The following is a 24,258-nucleotide window of genomic DNA, read 5'->3' as shown; positions in this document are numbered from 1 at the left end:
TCAAAAAGTGCAAATGTTATGATCCCCATAAACCGAGAACCCCTTGCATTTCTGGGCCCCCAGGGACTGGGCACACAGCTGGGGATGGAAGGGTTATTGAATAATGACTGAGGGGCTTAGCTCCAGGCAAAGGGAGCTTAAGGTGAACCTTGGGCTTTAGGTGAACTGGTTTTGTCTGGAAAATGCAAATACAATTCATCTCTCTTGCAAACCCAGTTGATAAGAGGCTGAAGGCACTGTATTTGAGGAGTCCTCTGAAGCAGGGATCAAGTACTTGATGAGCAATGTCTGATCACACCTACTTTTCCATTTATTCTTAACTTAATTCAACAAGCATTTCCACCGGACTACTACGGGATGGGCATGGCCCTAGGCACCTGGGATCCCAGTAGTGGATGAGACTAGAGGGTATTTCCTCTTCTGCAGCCCAACCTGCCCCCACTTCTTGAAGGAGAGCTGGCCTGGATAATATTCCTCAATCTTTTCTGAGGCCAGAAGGGGAACTGTCATTTATTCGAGGTCATCTCTTCAGGGAATGACAGACACAGGACTAGAATCAAGGCCTCCCAATCTAGCACAGTTTGGGATTTAACAGACTTGCAAAACTGGTTTTTGTTTTTCCAAGGTTTGCAGCTCTGCCCTTTCTCAACCACCAGCCTTCCCATTTGCTGGCCCTCTTGGGGGAGGGATGGCTTTCTACTCCAGGGCTGGGAACAGGGAACCAGGGGAAAGGGGGGTCCTTCCCTTGAGGCCTCTGCAGCAAGGGGAGGTGCTTCAGTGGGGCCAGGAGAATAAAGTGAAGAGAGAAGAGGAGGCGGGGAGAGAGACAGGGGGAGTCCCACTATTGGTAGACAACTAATTGGTTACTTTGGGCGGTCAGCTTCTCCAGGCTCTCTCCCTGGGGGAGACTAGAAAGAAAGTAATTGAAGAAGGTTCCCTAACAAATTAGTGTGATACTGGGCTGGAAAATTTGAGTTGCACCTGGATTCGGAGCAGAGGGTTTGATCTTCAGAGGCCCCTAGAAGGATGCAGAGAGGTAGGGAGGGAAGCAGGGCGGGAGGCTTTGTCCTGCTGCAGCGGCTTCGGGCCTCAGAAACTCCTTCGGGGAGCCCTGCTCTCCCTCCTGGGCCCCTGCTGAGCTGAATGGGCTGAGAGGAACCTTAGGGGTCACAGGGTTCTATCTCATCACATTAGAAATGGGTCGGGGTCCGGGGCGGGGGCAGTCATAATACGGAAGGGACAGAATGACGGACAACCCAGCAAAACTAAGACCAAACCCAGGACTCCTGGTTCTTAGTCCTGACCACCAGATCACACTTGCCATGAAGTTCCATGAAGTCTTTACTCACGAGACTTCCTTTGAATTGCCCTAAATCCCACCAAGAACAAAGTAAATGGGGAAGGGGCAGGTCCCAGGGGTTAGGGAGCAGGTCTATTTATTTTAGTTTATTTAGCAAAATAAACAAGTGGCAAAACTGTGCCAAGTGGCAGGCACTGCTTGCCATGCACTACTTACTATAGTTCTTGAAATCCTCCTAACAATCTCGCCCATAAGCAACAGAAGACCCTGAGGAGGTGGGAACCCCCACTAAGGTGTTCACCGACTATTCCCTCACTGGGCCAGAAAATACGCACTCAGCGCCTACTGTATGCACTGTCCGGCACTGCATGGTGTAGGGAGCAAAAGGATGAACGAGGCACATTCCCAGGGAGCCATGGCATGAAGACTTTTGAAAATAAATGGGACAGAAGGCTATGAAGGGAGAGTAGACCAGGGTGGTGCTACTTTGGTCAGGGAAGACTTCTTAGATGAGGTGATACTTCAGTTTCACGAGCAAAGGAGAAAATGGAAGATGAATTCAGAGAAGGCGGCAAACATTTAGGATTTTTCTGGACTCTGGAAAGGAATTAAGATTTTTGTTGTTGTTGTTGTTAAAAAAATGAGAAACAATGAAAGATTTTAAACAGCAAAGAATGAGAAAATCTAACTTGCTTTTTTGGGGGGGAAAAAGATCACTCCGGTGATGGAAAATACCAAGATTGGCAAACTTTTTCTCTAAAGGGACAGTTAGTAAATAGGTTAAGTGCTGTGGGCCAGATAATCATTGTTGCTACTTTTCAACTCTGCTGTTGTAAAGGCAAAAGCAACCACAGACAATTCGTATGTCCATGATGAGTGTGGCTGTGTTCCCATAAATCCTTATTAATGGATACTGGTGTCTGAATTCCAAGTCATTGCCACATACCACGAAACGATATTTTCCTTTGGATTCTTTTCACCTATTTAGATACATAAACTAACAAATAAACAAATAAGTAGGCTCACAAGCTATAAAAAAGAGGGCAGCCAGCTGGGTTTGGCTCGTGTGCCACATACGGGTAGTACAAAGAGAGGAAGGGGACAGAGATGTACCAGGAAGACAGGAGATGGACAGGAGACGGAGACCATAGCCCCCATGAGCAAGAACAGTGGCTTGGATGAAGCTATGGCAGCAGGAAATTATCAGCAAATCATACGGAGAGTCATTTTAGAAGTAAAACCAGCAGGGATGGCTGGGAGAAAGAATGAGGGGCAACAGAACGGAAATTTCAGGGATGACTCCTTCACTCGAGTAATCGGCAGGACGGAATTCTGATCTCCCGAGATGGGGGAAATGTCGGAAGAGCAGGTCTGGGGAGCAACTCACATACTGGCAGGGTGACCCCTGACAGAAGACGGAGAAACACAGCGTCTCTGGGGCTTGCCAGATAAAATACAGGATGCCCAGTTAAATTTGAATTTCTGATCATCAGTCGTCTTAAGCACAACTATTTCCCAGTACTGCGTGGGGCCTAATTCTTCTAAAGCAAGTATTCATTGTCTGAAATTCAAGTTTAACTGGGCACCCTGTATTTTAGGTTTTGCATGTATTTTTATTCACAAAGTATGCAACCCAAGCGGGGGGGGGGGGGGGGAAGAACATTTGCAGCGGGGGGTGGGTGGGTAGGAGGGGGATCTTTAAGCCTTGGAAGAGAGAGAGATTACTCAGAGGGGGTAAGAGTGGAGTTACAGCAAGGGGTTGGCCAGGTGAATCGGGGACAAGAAAAGCACTTTAAGCAGAAAGAACAGCGTTTCCATTCCAGGGTCAAGTGAGGGGAATGTTCCCGGCACCCTCAAAGCTGTCCATGAGACGAGAGCATCAAATGTCATGAGGAATGTCAGGAGATGAGGCTAAAAGGTACCCAGGACTCAGGTCCCTGAGGGACATACTAAGGAGTAGGTACCATGGTTAAGGTTTACATTCCCAGGCCCCTCCTGGTGCCTCAGTGAGTCTAGGAGACGGTTCCAAAGTGATTCTAATGCGTCGTTAACTTTAAGGAAAACTGGGCTAAATAATCGGGAACTTTCGGTCCTTCAAATTCCTACACATTCCAAGAGCCTAGGAAGTGGCTGCTGGCTCTGAAACCTCGAGAAGGGTAACCCAAGTCATCAGAGCAAAGGCAGTATGGTGTGAGCGTGCATGCAGCCTCCCCTGGCGACTCCTGAGGGAGCTCTGTCCATCTGGAGGGAAATGGAAGGTCCGGGACGTTCGCACAACCCCCAGCCCGACTCCCAAACAGTCGCTCTGCGTCTGGCACCTGGTTTTCCTTGGGCGCGGTCTCTCAGCTCGGTGCCAAGGAGACCAGCAGTCTCTGTGACTTTCCTCGCCACCCAGCCCCCTTCCGTCCTCCACCCACAGTCCCCACTGAAATGATTCCCCCAAACGCAGCTATTACTGTGACTGGAAATCTCTTTACTGCTGATTCTGCTAATGGAAATGTTCCTTCCCTTTTCGGCTGCTTGCAAAGCCACTCGTGACTTTCCTGGGTGCTCGAGAGCAAGCTTTTGTCAGCCAGCCACCACCAGAAGGGAGAGAATTCTGCCCCGATGGCCTCCTCTGACACCCACCTGCCTCAGACTTAGGCTCTGAGAGCCTCTCTGTCCAAGTTGTCCTCAGACGACCCTGGAGCCCCTGGCTTTCCTGGAGTTCCCCCTGCTTCGGGAGAAGGAGCAGGGATCAATGGTCAGTTTCATCCTTTCTTGCCTCCCAGGAGGGAGTCGGGGTGGGGAGGAGAGAGATGTAAGAGGCACAGAGTAAAAACCCCCTCCAGACGCTCTGCTCTGATGCTTTGCACACACCAGGTTCATATGAATCAGACTCAGCACAATGCTGGGCGCGGAGGAAACCCTAGTCGAGGGAGGGCTCTGCAAACATAATGTTCACAGCAACCCGGAGACACGATTCTTATCTTGTCCTCACTTTACCAACGAGCAGCGGAATACGGACAACAGCAGCGAAGTAGAGCATCCTGGTCTTGACTGGGGGCTCTAGGTCTCCAGAAGGGGCTCCTGTCCCCCTCCCCTCAGCACACTGCCTCCCAGTCAGAGGAGCTGGGCTGCAGCCCGGAATTTTGCTGCGCATTAGCTCTGGGACCTTGGAAAATGTACTTCTCTTGGCTAGGTAAACGAGGGAGTTGGGCTGGATCTCAGAGGCTTTATTTCACCCAGTTCTAATATTCTAGGAAAAGGATACACTATTTGGATTTTTACAGCATTCCAATATATCTAAATATCCTATACTATTATATATATCCCGTATGCATAGATAATGTCATGTAACTTCCATTCTCAAGGTGGGAACATGAAACCGACACAGTGTTGGTAAGACGGGCTCGGTGGTGGGATGCCTGGGTGGCTCAGCTGGTTAAGGGTCTCTCTTCAGCTCAGGTCAGGATACAAGGGTCCTGGGATTGAGACCTAAATGGGCTGCTGGGCTCCCTGCTCCCTGCTCCCTGCTCAGCGGGCAGTCTGCTTCTCTTTCTCACTCTGTCCCTCTCCCCTGCTCCTGCTCTCTCTCTTGCTCATGCTCTCTCAAATAAATAAATAAACAAACAAATAAATAAAGTGCTAGGTAGACAAAACTCAACTTGGAGTAGAGAGGAGGAGTGCCAAGGACGTGCACGTGGTCAACAGGGGGCTATAGGTCTGACAACGGATGCCTGGGCACTTTCTAGAAAGAGAAGATCGAGCCTTTCCACGTGCCTGGAAGGACTAGACCACAGGTTCCCCCCATAGGACACAATGCCTCACATAAGAAGGGAACTGGGAGAAGAGGAGAGTAGGGAGGAAGAAGGGAGAGGAGGAAGGGGAGGGGGGAGGAGGAAGGAGACAAGAGACTCAAAGGCACAGAAGTGTAGGTCCGTCCTTGTCGAGTAGTCCAGGATAATGAGTGGCATTTAGAGAAAACCAGACAAGGCCCGGTGCTCTCTTGGCAACGTGGCACGGAGCCGGAGGGCCTGGGGAGATGCTGAGCCGGCTCCTGGCAGCGCTCAGACAAGGTGCTCAGTCCCTCGGGTCTGTGAGGCTGTCCCACCTGCAGTTCTGATAGAGAAACGTCTGCAATATCTTGGTCATGAGAACGGGAAGAGAGAAAAAGTAAGAGAGGTTGTCAAAGGGATGACAACTCAGATGCACGCCTCATCCTGTGCAGGTGGGAGGCGAGAGAGCCCGGGGTTTAGAACTGTGTAATGCTGTGTGGTCTTGGGCGTGTTCCTTAACTTCTCTGAGCCTCAGCGCTCACCTAAAATATAGGATGAACCTGGTCTTTCAGCTCTATGGAGAGGATGAACTGAGAGTAGAGCTGTGCCAGCGGGACACCTGGGGCACAGTGAATGTTCAGCAGACCTTCTCACAGCCTGCTTCATGCTGGAATGGTAGTGTCTGGAACACCCGCACCCGTCCCCCCGCAACCCAGCTCTAGGGCCCAGCCGCCCTTCCCCAGGGTGGGAATAAGACACACAGGACCAGGAGTCAGTAGACTGAGATCTGGTTCCTGCTTCATCACTGCCATGCTACAGGATCTCGCCTTCCCCATCGTCACTTAGAAGGGCTTTGTTTTGATGCTACCCTAGATTATTTGGGGGTCCCCAACCATGGTGCGCCATCTTCCCCAAAACAGTCAATGCCCCTCGGTTGGCCACAATGCAAAGATTCCAATCCCTTATCTGGCTTCCATGATTCTCAAGAGAAGGTCTTCCCTAACCCCGGCACACTTTCCTCCAATCAAACTGACCCCATTCCTCATCCCATCAACACCCCCAGAATTAGAGGGAGCTAGAAGGCACAGGGAAAGGCTACGGGTGCTCAGAAGAGGGAAGATTCTATGGAAGAGGTGGTGTTCTAGCTCGGATGTTAAGACACATGAGCGGAATTCCAACACCCCTCCAGGTCTGCCCAGTGTGGACTCTCCCTGTAGGCCAAGCCACCATTCTCCCTTACCTGAACCGACTCCTACACACCTGCCTGCTTCCGTCTTTGCTCCTACACAGAGAGGCCTAAGGAAGTCTTTCCAAGCATAAGTTAGATGTTGACACTCTTCCGCTGAAAATCCTGCCTGGATCTCCACCTCACTCACAGTGAAAGCAAAAAGCCCAACGGTGGTCTGTCTGTACGACCCTGGGTGCCTCCCCATGTCCTCTCCCGTCCCGTCCTGCCTCCCACCGCTCACTCCACTCTGGAGGCACTGGCCTTCCTGCCAGGCCGTGGGCATTCCAGCTGTGCTCCAGAGCTGTTCTCGGCCTGGAATGTTCTTCTCCTACATCTGTGCTTGGCCAACTCCTTCATCACCTGCAAGTCTTGGTTCTACTCCTGCCTTCTCAATAAGCCCCTCTCCCTCCACTCTGCCCAGTACGAAAACCCATCTCCTCATTGCCAAAATTTCCCGGTATTTAATTTCATGTTGTTCATCCTCTCATACTACATAATTTTCTTATTTGTCACGGGCATTGTTATCGTCCTCTGCTCACCACCCACCCACGCACTCACTCACTCACTCAGTCATTTCTACATACGAGCTCTCTGAATACGCGAATCCTCTGTCTTTTGTTCTCTGCCACATCCTTAGCACCTGGAACAGGGCTTAGCACATTGTAGGTGCTCAGTTAAGGGACCAGTCATTGTTAGGGTCCTCATTTTTATTGCGAGTGGCCGCCAAGGCTCAGATGTGCAACTCCAGTGGGAGGTCAGGAAAGGCTGCAAAGATTAGGTGACATTTAAATTCAGTCGTGAGGGCTGCCTGGGCGGCTCAGTCGGTTAAGCATCTGCCTTCGGCTTAGGTCATGATCCCAGGATCCTGGCATCCGTTGGGTTCCCTGCTCAGCAGGAAGTCTGTTTTTCTCTCTCCTTCTGCCCCTCCCCCCTACTCATTCTCTCTCTCTCAAATAAATAAATAAAATTTTTAAGAAAAAATTCAGTCTTGAAAGGTAAGAAGGAATCTTCCCGGGGGAGTTAAGGGACAAGGGAGGGTTCTTACAATAGGGTACTCCGGGCAGAGTCTGATCTTGGCCCTTGGACCACAATAAGAAGCTTGAACTTCACACTAGGAACTGGGAGGAACCAGCGTAGTGCTTTAGGAGAGAACAGCCACGATCAGATCTGGGCTTTTAATGAAATCACTCTGTCTGCAAGGGCGGCTGTAGATTAGACAGGATAAGAGTAGAAGCAAACAGTCCATTAGGTTGACTGCTAACATTGAAGTTTAGAGGATGTTGAGGTCTGAGCCTGCCAGGGGCTTTGCCAATGGGGCTGGAGTCATGGTTCCCCTTCAGGGGAAAACCCGGATAGTGTTTATCCAGCGGCAGCCTCATCAGTGTTTGACTCACCAGCTCTGGTGCGCGCGCTCTCTCTCTCTCTCTTGCTATAGTTAATCTTCTGTTGCCACTAGCTGGTCAGTGGGAGAACTTGGGAAAGCAAGAACTCTGTAACCGACGGCTCCCTAGAATCTGCTCCACCTTAAGGTTAAATCCGACTTTCTTGCCTTTCCTGGATAAGAGCAGGCTTCTTCTGCTCACCTCCAAAGGCAGCTGGAGGAAAAAGCAATGAGGCTTCCTCCTCCCCCAGAATAAAAAACTATCAGCTCCGGTTCTCAGGAGAGATGGGAGTCAACCAGCTGGGTACTTGGGCAGGAGAATAAATTCAGTTTCCCTGGGGTTATTTTTTTCCGTAGATATTTGCGTTGTTTTTTTTTTTGGGGGGGGGCAGGGGGTGTTTTGGTTTGTTTTGGTTGCAGGGAGAAGAGACAGTGGTGCACTTGACGTTCAGCCCAGTTTCAGACACTGAGATGTGTTTAACCCCAGAGCCACCTGTTCGAGGTCCAGGGTAATGGAAAGAAGCACAGAGTGAGACCCAGGATCTCTGGGTTCAAGTTTGAACTGCTGGTCCTCTATGGGAGGACCCCCACGTTACCATATAAAATACTGTGTGCTTTCTGAGCATATAAAATACTGTTACCATGTAAAATACGGTGAGCATATAAAATACTCTGTTACCATATAAAATACTGTGAAGCTGGAAGCCCATCAGCACGGACAGTCATGGTCAAAGTCTTCATGACGTCACTCAGAGAAGTCACTGCCACTCCCCATCCTTCTCTCCCTGAAGCGCATGTGTTCGCACCGTCCTGTGGCAGCCAAGGCCAAATTTACAGCAAAGCGAGGAGGTGAGAAGCAGAGACTTTGCTTGTTGCCAGAGGCCATTTCAAACCCGCCAAACTTGCTGTAAATTAAAATTATAGAACGCTCTCACAGCCTGAGGGCCCAGTTCAGGAAAAAAACGCTCAAGTTCTGGGTCACGCCCAAGCCTGCAGAACTGGGCTATCGCAGCGGGTGTCACTGACCCCCAGAAACAGCAAATCTGGCCGGCCTCGAGGGACTCGGAGCCTCTGTAGCGCGGCCCAAAGGCATCCGCCTCTCTCCTTGCCCCACTGCCCTCTCGGGAACTTGGTACTTTCCGAGAGCAGATAATACATCTCTATCTCCCTTGATTTTTAAATATATTTCTTAAGGTTTGAGCTGGCAAAAGGCCAGGGACGGGCGAGGAAAGGGGGTGGAATGAGGAAGATTGAGATCAGAGTCCGCTGAACACCCCCTCCCCGGCTGGGGCCCTTATTCGCAATATCGCCCAAACCCGGACCATCACAGCAGGATGGGACCTCAAAGCCTAAGCGCTATTCAAATACTTCATTTAGTGATAAGGGACCTGCTGCCCAACGGAGAAAATAAGATATCTATTTTTTTTAAGCCTAGATTCGTTTGAAGATATCAAATTCTCCCTCTTATCCACCCCACAATCTCTCTTTCTCTCTCTCTCTGGTACCTACAGGAAACAACACCGGAATTGGTTTTAATGAACATTCTGTGGCCAGAAATCCCTACAGAAGACCCAGATTACTACTAACTATATCTGGGTTTTTCCCCCTGCCTGTTAATCACTGGCATCAACCTTCAGAATCAAACCAGGAACCAAAAAGGGGAAGTAGCCTCACTGCCTCCCAGGGCTTGGGCTCTGTCTCCAAATGCCTGCCAGAGAGCTGTGCAGTCTCTGCTGGAAGGCTTCCCCCAACACGAATCCTATAATCATTAGGGGTCAGGATGCTAAGTTCTGGACGGCTCCCTGGGAACCATCCCCCTGTGGGGGCTGAACTCCATCCCCCTAGCATTTAGACCTTCTGAACCAGTCAGAGAAAAGCATGTTCTTCAATCCCTGTTGACATTTGAAGGTAGCTCCTTCCGCTCTTTGTGAATTGTCCTCCGTAGCTAAACTCCCTGCTTCTCTCAACCCTTCTGATTTGGTGCCTGAATCCTCATTCCTTCTGCAGGCTTTTCGCTTCTGGTCTCCATTTTTGTTGGTATTTTAAGGAATCTTTGCAGACCAGATCTACTCATGCAGGTGCATTTAGACGCACTACTGGATGGGCTTTCCTTCTCTACGTGCCCTCCCCCAAATACAGAGCAGACGCCTCAGCTGTGGGATGCCTATGCCAAGCAAGGCAGCTTAGAAAGAAATGTTGACAGTGAGTGCTTACTCCATTTTATCTATTTTTTCCTCCTTTTGCAGAATCAAGGCTGGTGGTAAACAGTCCAGCCTGCCCACTGTTAAGTGCAGGGAGCAGGATGTCATTTCCCTACCTGTGGGCATGAAAGCTAAATCCAGGAGCAGACTCCAGGGCTGCCTGGAGGCAAATGAGGACTGAGTGATGTGCTGGTTCACCTCTGAAGCCCTGTACTGGCTGTTGCTCCTGCGCAAATTCTTTCTTTTCAATCAGTCCTTTGCCCACACCCTGTGTTACCAGCCAAAGAAAGGAGACAGTGAGAAACAAGAGGAGCTAGTCAGAGTAACAGAGTGCATCAGGGCACTTCAAGTTCATAGAATCTCTACACCGAATGATTATTTTAGGGCTTCTCTACCCACTCATATTACAGCACAAAGAACTGAAGCTCTGGGGATAAATGACTTGTTCAAGGTCACAAAAGGCCACAGCTGAGATTTCCAGATCCTAGCCAACATGAAGTTCCCAAGCCGCATTGGAGTTTCCAACCTCTCCCCCACCCTATCCTTCTAAGGCATCATTTTTTTTTTCTCCCCTTTCTGGAAGTTTCCCCATCCTTCTCTGAATCTACAGAGAAGATTATCCTGAATATCCTGATTATCAGAATTATCCTGATATTCTGATTATCAGAATATCCCTGATATTACAAAATATATAATCTCCATCACTCACTGGCACCATGACATAGAATGCCCCCGACATCCCATGAGTCATGGAACTTTGAGCTGGTAGGGTCATCGAAGGTCAAGCCTTACTTTCAAACTCTCATATTTTTTAGCACCCAAGTGTAGCTGAAGAGACCTTAAGAAATGTTCACATCGGGTGGATGACTGGTGTCCTTCTCGCTAGGACCCTGCACCACGCCCTGCATAAATGCAACCATATGTATGCCAATGCATTATTTGCCAATACGCAACTACCAAGAGTGTAGATATCTGGTAGAACGGGATTCCAGAGTCAGGTCTGCCATTTCCCCACTGTGTGACCTTGGACTAGGAAACGGACCTCTCTAAAAATGCTTCCTTAATCTGTAAAATGTGGATAACAGAAATGCCCACTTCATACATTTTATGTGAATTAATAATAAAAGTCAAGAGTAAACCTCTTAGCACCTCATTAAAGATTTAATAGCCATTTGTTATCCCTTGATCACTTTCAAGGAAATTCACTTTGTCAGTGCCCGTTGACTTACAATCAGATTCTAAAGAAGAGGCTCAGACACCGAAACTTGGGGGAAATTTCAGCTTTTGAGGTAAACTTCTATCTACATAAAGCACGCGGGAACATGATGGGAGAGGAGGACTATGGACAGGCTTTATCAGTAATAGAGCCAATAACTCAAACAAGAGAGACAGAATGGAGGGAGAGGGGGGCCAGGTATGCAGACGACTTTGGTGACTGGGGATGGTAGGCAACATATGCAAAATAACCTTGAGGTCCCCCAACTAGACCGACAGTAAAAGTAAAATGGGAATTCTTTTATTTGTCGGCCCCCCCCCCCCCCCCCCCCCCCCCCCCCCCGCTTTTAATGCCAGGGACATTTTCCAACCACCAACTCTGGGTCCACAACCCAAAGCATGGCCAGAGGGCTTTGGCAGACACTATCACCCCCTAGTGGTGGTTCCGTACACCCCACTATTGGCAGGATTTGGCATTTACTGACTGCACAGGCAACCGTGGCCCGTGCCATCTCCAAGTCCCTTGAACTGGCCAGGAAGTAGTAAAAGACTCACTCAACACACGGGAGACAAACACTAGTCAAGGCTGTTTAAAAGGTCTGGGGATGAAATGATGGGATGGAGCTACCCCAAGACCTTGGGAAAGATAAGGCCATAAATGACTCTTAGTACTCCCCCACCCCCACCACACACACACACACAAACACCGGCCCTCCTTTGCAACCAGCCTGGCCCTCGCAGAGCTCATTGTGCACTCCATGTTTACGTGCAAACAGTAGAAGACCAACACAAATAAAAAACCCACGTCTCCCTACACAGCTCCTGCTATACTCGGCCATCTGGTGACTACCTCGCTAGCCAAATCCCCGGAGGGAGCGCCTTGAGCTGCCAGTCCAGGGCGCTGAGGGGAGAAGGAGGAGGCGGGACACAATTCCCTACACACTTCCAAAGGGCTAGGAGCTGCCAAGGGGGACAGCAACCCCCCACTCCTCAGCAGGCAGTCCCCAGCCACCAGGCTCAGCTGCTGTGCGTCAGAGAAGGTGGAAGGCTCCAAGTGGAGGGCACCAGGGGACTCTCCAGCCCAAACTGGAGCCCCGGGGGATTCAAGACTTGGAGCTCCTTACTCAGCTTGCCCCAGCTCCCAGGCACCCTCTCCTTCCTGAAAGGCAAAGTTGAAAAAGGCTGAGATCGCCAGCTTCCGGCTATAGCTAACTGGACCCGATCCTGCACATCCTCGGGGTATTGGAATACTCTGGGGAATCCTAGCTCCCAAGTCCTGCCATACCCAAGAATGGCCCCCATTATGCACTTATGTTGAACAGCCGTTCAATAAGATTCCCACTCCTGACCTCTTGGGACACCCTGGAGTAGAGAGATCACGAGGGTGTAAGTGGAAGGGTGGAATTGGAAGTGGTGACCAAGGGAGCCCTTTGTGGCTCCGGAAGGACCCTTCCCTGCAAGGAGGCGACAGGACTTAGCCCTGAGCCCAAGGTTAGGCTTTCGCCCTAAGGAACCCCATCTCCACCCTCATCCCCTTCCCTTGGAAATGGGCAGGCCCACAGGTGCACGTGGGAAGAGATAGTGGTGTGTGTGTGTATGCGTGTGTGTGGTGGTTGAGAGAGTGTGTGTGTGTGTGTGTGTGTGTGTGTGTGTCGCACGCTAGACGCGCTGCCGCGGGAAGTCCCCAGGGAACCTGCAAGGCGCTCTCCCGCCGCGCCTCCCGGAAAGCTCAGCCAGCTCAGGTTACAGCCAGCTGGGAAGAGCCCGGGAGCCAGAAACCCGAGGCACAAGCTGCGACAGCGAGAGGGGCCTGGGGCTCCCTCACATCTCCAGAGGCGGCCAGCGTAAAAGGGAAGGGGGCGACGGTCACAAAAAACACATGAAAAAAATATTATGGCTCCCAGGAGAGAGGCTTATAGTCTATTGATTAGGCTTTGGGGCTTCTCAGGCAAGCGAAGAGTTAACCTCGGAGGTTCAAGTCGGGATCCCGAAGGCGCTTCACCCGCGAGATGCCGGAGCCGAGCCCGATTCCGAGAAGGCACGGATCCGGGGAAGAAGAGCTCGGAGACTCCGGGCGAGCCCTCCGCGCCTTCCAGGCGCTGTTGTTGGCCAGACTCCGACAACCAATCGCGCCCCGCGCCCCCAAAAGGGGAGGAGAGCGAGCGATCCGCGAACGCGGGAGAGCTAAGGGGGAACATTTTTGTAAACGCTCTCCGAGATAATTAAGCTATCAATTACCCGGGTGGGAAATCAGCCGCGCTTCGCACAGCTCCTCGCAAGGGCCGACTCCTCCGGGATTGGCGCTGGGAACCAGCAGGCAGCAAGCTGCTGGCGAACTTTCCGATTAACTTTTCCATTTGAGCCCCCACCCCACCCCCACCCCTTCCCGCTTCCCTTCCGTGTTCTCGCCTTTAAGTTATTATTATTAGTCCAGTGACAGAGCTGCGAAACAAACCTGCTCTTCCTGGGAGGGGGACAGAAATGAGACTGCGACGGGGGCCGGGGCGGGGGCGGAACAGAGGATCTAGTAGTGGAGACCTTGGGCTCAGAAGCCCACTCTTCAGAAATCACTCAATTCTCCCCAGCCCCATTTCACAGATGGCCAAAACTGAGGCCCAGAGAGGGGAAGCGACTTGGCCAAGGTCACGCAACCCACACGGAGACCGAGTTTATGCGGGTTGCGTGATGCCACACGGAGCTTCTCCGCTCCGATTCTTCAGGAAATCTGTCGGGAAGAGCGGCGCCTCCAACTCCGAGACGAGAGTGAGGGGGCGGTAACCACGGGCGGCCAGTGACCGTGCCCCGAGCAGCGGCGGGCGGCCAGACCACCCGGGTCTCCAGCGGCAACACACTCAACCCTCTGGGTTTTCCGGCGTCGGGGACGGATCACGGCAGAGCTCAACGCCTGGTCTGAGAGACTAGGGGACAGGTCCCCACTGCGGGAGTGTTGGCACGCCCCCGAGCTCCCGCCAAGCGCTCTTGGGGACCTCCTGCCCGTACTGCTTTCCAACCACCTGTACGCCCTCCGGGCCCCTCGGCTGCCCTCTCCCAACCCCTACCCCGCTCGGGGCAGCCCGGGGCGGGGATCCCCAGGGCGCCCCCACCCGTCCGGCTTCACTTAGGGGCTCCCGGCTCCTTGGGATCCCGCGTGTGCCGGCGCCCAACCTTACCCAGGGTGAAGAAGGGCAGCTCCGTGTTGTCCAGGTCGTCTTGCACCGCGATGCGCCCCGGCAGCTCGTTACGCACAAAGAGCAGGAGGCGCGACTCGGCGGCGGTGCCCGCGGAGCCGGCGGAGCCCGAGGACGCAGCGGCGGCGGCGGCTGCTCCGGCCCCGGTCCCGGTCCCAGTCCCGGCCCCGGCCCCGGCTCCGGCCCCGGCGCGGGCGCCGCTCCAGCCGATGTCGCTCTCCCGCAGGGCGGGCAGCGTGGACACCGTGACGGTCTTGAGCCGGCATGGGCTGTCGGGCTCCCGCGAGGCGGCGGCGGTGGCGCCGGCCAGCAGCGGCCGCGGCGGCAGCAGGAACAGGAACAGCAGCAGCAGCGGCGGCGGCGGCGGCGGCGGCGGCGCCGGGTGGAAGCCGAGCCTCAGCCGCCCCCGGAGCCCTGAGCTGGGGCCGAGGCTGCGCCGGGCGCCGGCGGCGGCCATGGCGGGAGGGGCTGCGGTGCTGCGAGCGGCGGCGGCGGCGGTGAAGGAGGAGGAAGAAGAGGAAGCGGCAGCGGCGGCGGACGCCGGAGCGAACCAGGACGCCGGAGCTAAGGAGCCGTGGGAGCCGCTCGCCAGCAGCCCCCAGCTCCCGACTCCGCCTCCCGATCGGCCCTGGACCGCCCCCCCGCGCCGCCTCCCCAGGCCCCGCCGCCCGCCCCCCCCCCCCCTGCCTGGCTCCCCCCAGCAGACCCCGGGCGTTCCGGAGGCTCCGCCCGGCCTCGTGCAAATCCCAGTGGCCCCCTTTTCTCTCCCAGGATCCCCCGAAGCTACCCTCACAATGTTCTTTAGCCACACCACCCCTCTCCGAATTCTCAAGACTTAAGGACCCCTCGCGCCTCCTTTAATTCCTCCAGGCTCAACCCAGCTCGCCCAGCTTCAGCCCAGCCCTGGTTCAACCCTCGGGCTGCACCTGGGGGCGCGCCTTCGCCCTGCGGGGTTCCAAGCCCCGCCCTCCTGGGGGTAGGGGACGCCTCTTAATGGCCAAGACTTAACTTTGTCTCCCCACAAGCCCAATGGCAAGTCCTGTACCCTCTTCTCGCCCCTGAAATAATTCCTTATGATCTCAGAGCCCCCTCTTCACCCATTTCCCCACAACACACATCTTCAATCCCCCCACACACCAGGATCCCACCTCTCTCCCCCACCCAGGCCTCCGCGGTTGCATTAAATCCTTACAGACTGAGGCGTGTCCCATTCCGCCCTCTAGCCCCCCAAGGTTGACTCTGGTCGGGAAGCTCTGGTCCCCTAGCTGCCGCCCTGCAAGCCCGCCCACTCTCGCGCTTGTATTTTGGGTCCCTACTCTGAGCTTGGAGCAGCTCTACTTGGCTGCTTCTGTTCTCTGTGTGAAATTCCTGAAAAGGGTGCGAGGTAGAGACCTACTACTCTGTTTCTGGCTCCCACGGGCTCCTACACCCTCCGCCCCACCCAGAGGAAGGGTCTCTTCACCAATTCTTTGCCCCAGTCCTTCTCCTAGACTGAAGTTGATCTGTGAACCTAGGCCCCCAGACTATGGCCTTCTTTGGCCTTGGGCTGATCCTGTCCGACCCACTTACCTGGGATTCTCCAGGGAGCCCTCCCCCTCTGCGGGGACACAGTGTCCCAGCAGCCCCCTTCTCCAACCCGCTAACCTTTCTTCATCTCTCCTAGTTCTGTTTTTTCATTCATCTCTCCCCTCATTTTATTCCTCATCTTGACTTTAATCTTATAAACATTTCCTCCCTATCATTTATGACGCATTCCCCATCTCTTTATGTTGCTGGCCCATCTGCACTTTTTGTGGGGTCTCTGGGTGCTAACTTCTCTCTTCTTCGTTTTTCCTTCTTCTGCCTCTTTTCTCCTTTCTGTTTTCAACTCTTCACACATGCCTTTTTCCCATCACATTTTATTTACTGTTTTATGACTTGGATAGAGGCAGAAAAGTGAAGAGAAGGAAAAATCAAACCCTATGTTGTGACCTTGGACTTAATACTAGCATTCCCCAAGTGCTAGGCAAGTATCTATGTTAGCTTTTATACATAACCATAACCCAATGAGATGGGTATTATGATTCCCATTTTTCAGATGAAGAGACCGAAATCAGGAGACCGGGAGATGAAAGAAGTTCCCAAGGTCATATAGCTAATGAGAAAAGAGCTGAGATCTGAACTCCAGGTTCCAAAGCCTTGGCTGTTTCTATTAAATCATCCTGTCCTCAGTGACCTTGGAAAAACTCACCTATCGAAGATGTGAAAGGCCCATCTGCATGAGTGCATTTGGGTCCGCTTCAGCTCTGAAGTTTGTAAGGTATGCTTCTCCTGTCTCAGGTTACTAATCTGTGAACCCAAAAGGGGGGGGGGGGTGGAATCTGGCCTTTCAAGTCTTCTGATTCTAAATCGTCTCCTGCCTCTCTGATGCCTGCTCCAGTTCATTTACTCCTCCAAAATATGTCGTCCTGCCTCCCTCAGTCTCTCCTTTGTACCCTTACAATCCGCCACTATCCTCTGCAATGGGGCTTTCTGATTCTCTATGCCCCTTTCTTCAAATATGCTGACATAGTCCATTTATAGAAGTGCACACCAGGAAAAAAGGGCTCCCTTATGTAAGGCAGAGTCTGTGCAAGTCCTTCATGGACCTCTGGTACAAAGGCCTGTCGAATGCGACCAACACTTTCATTCATTCATTCACCACCAAATATCCAGGGCTCCTACTAGGCACTATATGGGGACGCAGAAATGGATAAACATAGCACCAGCCCTGCGAGGGTTTATAATGATAGGGACGTGGGGTGGGGGAATGGGATGAACACAGAAATATCTCAGATAAAAGGCAGGCAGGCACACACGTGTTTTTAATGAGGTATTTTGAAACTTGGGCTTGGAGAAATCAAAGAAAGCTTCCCAGAGGAGGTGGCATTGGAGTTGAACCATGAAGGACTAGAAGCTTGGGGGCAGGCATTCCCAGTTAAAGTTGGCATTTGGCATTCTTTGTGACTGTTTGGCGTCTGAACAAATCCCTTCCCTACGTCACAGGGTGCTTCACTCTCTGAGGCACAGCCGACCTTCCACAAGGAGGCTAAAATTTCCAGGTAGTCTCCACAGCGAGGACTTGGGCACGTGACTCCGAACTCCCCAGTCAAATTCTCCCAGCCCAGAGGCTGGAACAGAAACTGGAATCAGGCAGGCTCCCCTTGAGAACCAAAGAGGCGATACTTGGGCCAGTTACATCCAGATTTTATTGCTAGAAGAAATGGGTTTTCATGGCACTGGCTTGGAGCACAGTGTCTTTGGTGTCAAGAGTATCAACTACCCTGTGTATGCGTGACAGCAACTGCAACAAAGTTTCTCCTGCAGCCAGCTCTGTGCTGTGATTTGAATTGATGCTCTTGGCTTCATGGACTCTGCCCAGACCCCATGCCTCCCCTGGAGATTCTAAGTAATCTCTTATCACTTTACTGAATTCTGTTTCTGCTTAAATTATCCAGAAGTGGTGTCTGTTGCTTGCAACTAAGACACCTGCCTGAGAACACAGAAATTGGAAACAAATGGAGGGCAGCTAGGGCAGAGCTTATGAAGGGAAAAGGGGGAAGTTCAATGAGGAGGAGAGGGAGTAATTGAAGACAAGACGGAAGAGGCAGGCAAGGAATTTGCTGTTCATTTTGAAGAGGACCAACTCTAGCTAGGAGGTAGTGTCTAATCTGGCATGACCACAGGAAAAGAACTCCCATTTCTGAACACATACTCGACAACTTCAAAACTTTATGTGGTCTCTCTGTGCATGATGGTAACAATCCCTGCCTTCTGGTGGTAGTGGGGCTTCAGGAGTCATTATGCAAAGTGGTTAGCTCTCTAGGTGCTCAATAAATTATAACTGCTGCTTTGATGTGTCATCCCAGCGACATCTGGGGTTAAGTTTTGTTATCCCCATTTAATAGATGTGAAGTTTGAGTCTCAGGAAAGCGAAGGCACCTGCCTTTGCCATTTATCAAGTGGTAAAACACAGGGGGTTCTGACTCTCAATCCCTGGCCCCACCATAAGATAAGGCTTCCTCACTTCTTCCAAGTAGTGTGACTTCTCTATTCATACTCCACACTGTCCTGTCTCCCGGCGATGGCACCACTCTTGTCCCCCTCCGCTTCTCTCTCGCCTTCTCCTCTCCCCTTCACTCAGTCCCATTTCATTATTGATTTAATTAGCTACAACCCATTACTGATGTAACTTACTGTCCTCTAGGGTAGCCTTGTATCCCCATCTCTGACTCCACTGGTCTGAAATTCCTTTTCATCCTCCTTCCCTGTCCTCTGGGCAAATCCCTCTTTTCCCATCATCTTTCAGATTTTGCCTCTCTGAGTTTTATAGTTTTGTAACATTTTTTTCTTTACTCCCACTACCCTATGCTTTATTGTGCCTCTTACTTTTTTTTTTCTTTTCTTTCTTTTCTTTCTTTTTCTTTTCTTTTCTTTCTTTCTTTCTTTCTTTCTTTCTTTCTTTCTCCTGTCCATACCACATAACTGAGGCAGCTTAGGATCATTGGAAAAGCAGGGATTGGGGAAGTAGACTGGCTTTGGTTTGGATATCATCTTTGTTGTTTATCTACGAGGTCAAGTCCATTAATAAATTCCCCTACTAGACCTTTCATTTCTGCACTTGTGAAATGGGGAAAGTAGTACCCACTTCTCAAGATCATTATGGGAATTAGATGAGATCACATGTCTGAAAATGTCTAGTCTATATTAGATTCTCATTAATGTTCTGAGTGAATCTAAACATCTTACAGCTTCGCCCTCACTCCTTTCCTCTTCAGCCATGTCTGACGAGCCCCTCACCACCGGCACTCTGTTCTAGCCATAAGTATCTCTTTTCTATTCCCAGAATGTTCCAAGCTCTGGTTGCCCCAGTGTTTTCACACAGCCTCTTTATTCCACCCGGAGAGATCTCCCTCTAGACTTCACCTTGTTACCTTTTACTTACCTGTGTCAGCTAATAAAATACTTTCCTTAAGATGACTAACCACCTAGTCTAAGCTAGTCGGATCACTAACATAAGGTAGAGATGCAAAACACATTGTCAGTGAACAATCACATACTTACTTTTTACTCTAAGACCGTTATCATACTAGGCACTAATTCTGCAGTGAAGAAAATTGCAACCGTCCGGTTTTCTATGATGAGTACATTATCCTCCCTCTGTCCGTGTGTCTGTCCGTGTGTCTGTCCCTCCTTTCCTTCCTTCCCTCTTTCCCAGCTTTCCATGATTTAAGTGTTTTGTTTTTTTTAATTTATTTTTTTAAGATTTTATTTTATTTATTCGACAGAGATCACAAGTAGGCAGAGAGACAGGCAGAGAGAGAGGGGGAAGCAGGCTCCCTGCTGAGCAAAGAGTCTGATGTGGGGCTCCATCCCAGGACCCTGGGATCATGACCTGAGCCGAAGGCAGAGGCTTTAGCCCACTGAGCCACCCAGGTGCCCCTTGTTTTTGTTTTTTATTTTTATTTTATTTTTATTTTTAAAGAATTTATTTATTTATTTGACAGAGATTACAAGTAGGCAGAGAGGCAGACAGAGAGAGGAAGGGAAGCAGGCTCCCCGCTGAGCGGAGAGCCTGACATGGGGCTCGATCCCAGGACCCTGGGATCATTACCCAAGCTGAAAGCAGAGGCTTTAACCCACTGAGCCACCCAGGTGCCCCAGTTTTTTAAAGTAAGCTCCATACCTAAGGTAGAGCCCAATGCCAGGCTTGAACTCAAGACCAAGAGATCAAGACTGTGACGCTTAATGGACTGAGACACCCACGTGCACCAACAAGTAATTTTTTTAAGTTTTTCTTCTTTAAGCCTCAAGATAATCTCTCGAACACAAACTCCAGCTAAGAGGAAAGCTTGCTGTACCTCCTGCTCCGTCTCTGCTCTATCTAAACTACATCACCCATCCATCCTCCTCGAACCCACAAATCCCCACCATTTGTTTTCTCTGGCTTCCATCACCCCCCTCTGTAACTCACATTGCTCCTTTAATCCAGCCTTGCTCGCTGCAGCACGGTGACTCCATTCATCACCTGACATATTGTTTCTTTTCCTACCCTTCAGCCATGTCCCCCTAGATGCTCTCTTGCTATAGCTCTGCCAGCCCCTTGAGCCACGCAGAGCCCAGCTCCATCAGCTGGTATAGGATCAATTAATTACCAGATTAAGGTCAATCTTGAAGCGTTCCCTTCTATTGCCGTTTTATCCAAAATAGATCAATGTAAATATACCTATCACTGCTGCTTGTTTCTTCAATTCAGATACCTCTCTTTGATTTAAGTTCAAATTCTTTTCTCTACCACTTACTATTTGGCTAATTCTGAGTGATTTACAACATCTGTGAGCCTTCATGTCCTTTCCCTTAAGTGGGGTTGTGGGATGATTGAAGAAGCCAGCTGGTGTAAATGGAAGCGCCCTGTGCTCTCTGGCACATAGTGGGTCCTCAGTAACAGTAGCTTCTTTCTACCTGCAAATGTCTATTTATTTGGTCCTTCTGTTACTTCTATGTCTCTTTGTTTCCAACTCTCCATTTTTCATTTCCCTGTTCAGAACATTTCCACTCTATCTCATTTAGAGCAAACTTTTACCAAACTTCTCTTTCGTGAAAAATGAAAGAATATTTTAATCACCGTTGTCTTTCTTCATTTCTACTTGCATCTGTTTGACTGATTTCTGCTTCAACCCAGTACTTCTCTGACTCTTTCCCTTAACAATTCTCAAATTTATTATCTTTTTTTCCCTCCAGCTCCTACCTTTCACTACCTCTTTCTCCCCCCGTCCTCGGTCCTCTAAATCAACCCCTTCTTGTTCTGTGATTCACTGCAGTCATTTCCATCCTTCTTGTACCATCCAGTTGAAAATCTCCCAGTCCCTCCCTGAAAATCTCCATCTCCTTCCTCTTTTCGCATTTTCTGTTTCACGTCCCCTCATCTTTCACGATTCATTTACTTGTGGCCCCATCTCTGTTTCCCGTTGCCTCCTTAATCATTTAACCTATTAATGTTTCTCCCTCCTCTGTGATACATGTCGTCTTTAATCATTAACACACATTAACAAGGTGATGTTGCTTTGGATCTCTTTTGTTACAAATCTTACTACTGGTGTATTTTCAGAATCCTCTTTCCGGGTCCCATCGGCCCTTCTTATCTAGAATCTTTTTGTCTCTGGGACCTTATTTGGGGGGCAGGGGAAGCCTTGCAATATCTGCTCTATATTTATTCAACTGAACTGCTAACCTGGTGCATTAGGATGTCTATTACTAATGAAAAGTATAAGCTTTCTTCTCTGATGTAGAATACCAGGTCATTTTCCTTTCTGCATCACATTATTTTTACTATTATATTTGAGCTGGTAAAGGTGCTGTCAGCATAGTGTCTATTTCCACAGCATTATCTGGATGCCTAGTATCAGTTAGGCATACAGTACACTTTTTTCTTATGTAATTCTCAAAACCACCTGCGAAGTTGGGATTTTAAACCCCTGCTTCACATGGGTACGATTGGAAAGGCTTGGAAAAGGTATGACCTCATATATGCTGGGTAAATGACATCTAACAAAGTCTAACTTCTTCGGGTAGAAACTCAGAACTGGCCCCCATATGCAGAGGGCAAGGAGGGAGTGAAGAAAGACGCAGATTGATAGGCGGCAGTGTTAATAAGCAAAGGAACCCTATTAAATACGAGCCTTGTCTCAGGATGCCACAAAATAAAGAGATTTCTGCACCCACCTGCCAGAATCTTAAAGTTCATATAGAGGTCATAGCCGGGTTCAGCCGTATACCATCATGTGGTCTCAACAACCCATTGTTCTCTCAAGTTTGCATCCTTGAAAGAACTCTGGCTATGGGAATAGTGGGCAGGATGTACATTTCACCTGCAGAGCTGGGGGTGGAGAGTCCCCAGATACCCCGGGTCAGATCACAGCCAACAGCAGGTCTTGTCCTCCAGATACCTCCTCCAACCACACAGTATAGTATAAAGGCTTAGAGTGTCCATATTTGCGTAACAGGAATGATGAAAACCATTTTGCAAGAGTGCTATTTAATATTTGTCTTTCCTGCTAAATTATAGTTGCCACCAGAAATCTTGCCAATCTTTTGCCTGCCACCTGGCATGTGTTAGGCCATCATTGATTATTTGTTGAATGAATGAATGAATATTAAAAACACAGTCTCTTGCATAAGACAACGCCACTTTTGAATTTCAGCTCTGCCTTTAATACCTGTGTGACCTTGAACGAGGGAGGAAGACAGCAACTTTCTTCTCACAGTTTGTATCTTCACATTTGTTGGTGCTTGTTGTTTTTGATTTTTAATTGATATTATTTAACAACCTTCAGGGCCAGACAAAACTAGGGTTCAAAACCCAGCTCTCCCGATTGCTAGCTAGGATGCCTTGGGCAACTGCCTTATCTCTTCAAGCATCACTTCTTTATGTCTACAATGGGAATGATACAATCTCTCTATTACACTCCAGGGCAAGTGCTTGCTTGGTGGAAGATCTGAGGTGAAACCCCAAGACTGCCTGCTTTCATGCACATTTCATGCACATTTTGTGACAGCAGAGGTCTCACTGCTCTGACTTCTGACTCCATGGCCCCCTTTCACTGTCTTTCTCCATTATCATTAGGAGCTCATGCAAACATAACTCCCAAGGCCCAGCCCAGATGTATCTGAGAGGCACAGGACATCCCCCACTCCTGACCTACTTACCAAGCTATATTTGATGACTATTGTATGATAATCTGCAGACTCAGCAAGGCTGGAGCTCTGCAGGCTCCCTGTGTCTCCGTGCCATGCTAGGGAGGCTTCCAGCAAAATCTGTTGGAAGGCCCTCTTCCCAGCTCTGGGCACTACATGTAACAATGTATGTATGGTTTTTTAATTTGTTTTTTTTTTACAGACAAATAAAAAAATACTTAAACTCAGAAAACGCTTCCTTGGTCCTTCCTTCCCTCCTGTCACCTCCCCTCATGGAACACCATGAAATACTCTGCTCTAGCAATGGACAAGACTAAAATGTTCCCTACTCTCATGGAGCTTGCAGTCTAGTCAAGAGATAGACAAGAACAAATAATCAAAAATGAATGTAGGGGAGGAGGAAACGGGGAGTTGCTATTCAACGGGTATAAAGTTTCAGTTATGACGGATAATTAAGTTCTAGAGATGCGTTATACACCATCTGCTGTGCCTATAGTTAACAATACTGTATTGTATACATAAAAAAAAAAATTGTTAGGAGGGTAGATCTCACATTAACAGTTCCTAACACAGTAAAACAGAGAATATACGACAGAAAAGGTTTAAATATTCTGTGATGGAAAAGAATAGGGTTCTATGAAGTTAAATAATGTAAGAGTGATTAATTTATTTGTGAGGACCAGGAGACACATCTCTGGCCTTGGGCACTTCATTAGAAACGAGGACAGATAAGTAGGTGCTGGAATGGCCAAGGGGGTCGGAGGATTCCTGGCAGAGGGAGCTACAAGCACCAAGGCCCTGAGGAAGAACTTGGTAAATTCTAGGAGTCAAACACTTCAAGTCCTGTGGCTGGAGAGTAGAGAGGGGAAACCAGAAAAGGATGAAATGAATCTCAGAAAGTTAGTACGGCTTAAATTATTCAGGTGTATGTAGGCCATGGTAAGGAGCGTGGAATTAATTCTAATTTAAATGGAAAGCCATGGATAACTTTCCATAAGAGGATGGCATAGTCAGATATACATTTTTAAAATGCTACTCTTGCTGTAGGTACAGAATGGCTTTGAGAAGCACAGGAGAGGATGGCAGGAGTCTACCGCGGACTCTATCACAGCCGTCCAGGTGTCATCCTCTCCAGCATTCAGGCTTTCCCAATAGGATCTTCTGCACCATGAGGACCTATTGCTTGAACAGACTGATAGTGGGGAACTCATTACTTCCATTCAAAACTGGTTCTATCTTTGGTGGGCTGTGACCAACAGAGGGTGTTGATTTACA

General features: G+C 49.8%; 1 protein-coding gene across 3 annotated transcripts in view; it reads right to left on the bottom strand.

Annotated features, from left to right (window-relative positions):
- Positions 1–14,933, bottom strand: part of ASTN2 (astrotactin 2) — an 859,033-nt gene extending 844,100 nt beyond the window's left edge. For all 3 annotated transcript variants that reach the window (XM_059142160.1, XM_059142161.1, XM_059142162.1), the window contains exon 1: positions 14,254–14,933. In XM_059142160.1, coding sequence (XP_058998143.1) covers positions 14,254–14,728 — 475 coding nt within the window. In that variant the 5' untranslated portion in view covers positions 14,729–14,933. The remainder of the gene's footprint in view (positions 1–14,253) is intronic.
- Between the last annotated feature and the right edge of the window lie 9,325 nt (positions 14,934–24,258).

This window comes from Mustela lutreola, chromosome 12 (genome assembly GCF_030435805.1).
Source record: "Mustela lutreola isolate mMusLut2 chromosome 12, mMusLut2.pri, whole genome shotgun sequence".
Taxonomy (NCBI): Eukaryota; Metazoa; Chordata; class Mammalia; order Carnivora; family Mustelidae; genus Mustela; species Mustela lutreola.
The sequence above is the reverse complement of the archived record's forward strand: the minus strand, read 5'-3'. Positions and strand labels throughout refer to the sequence as shown.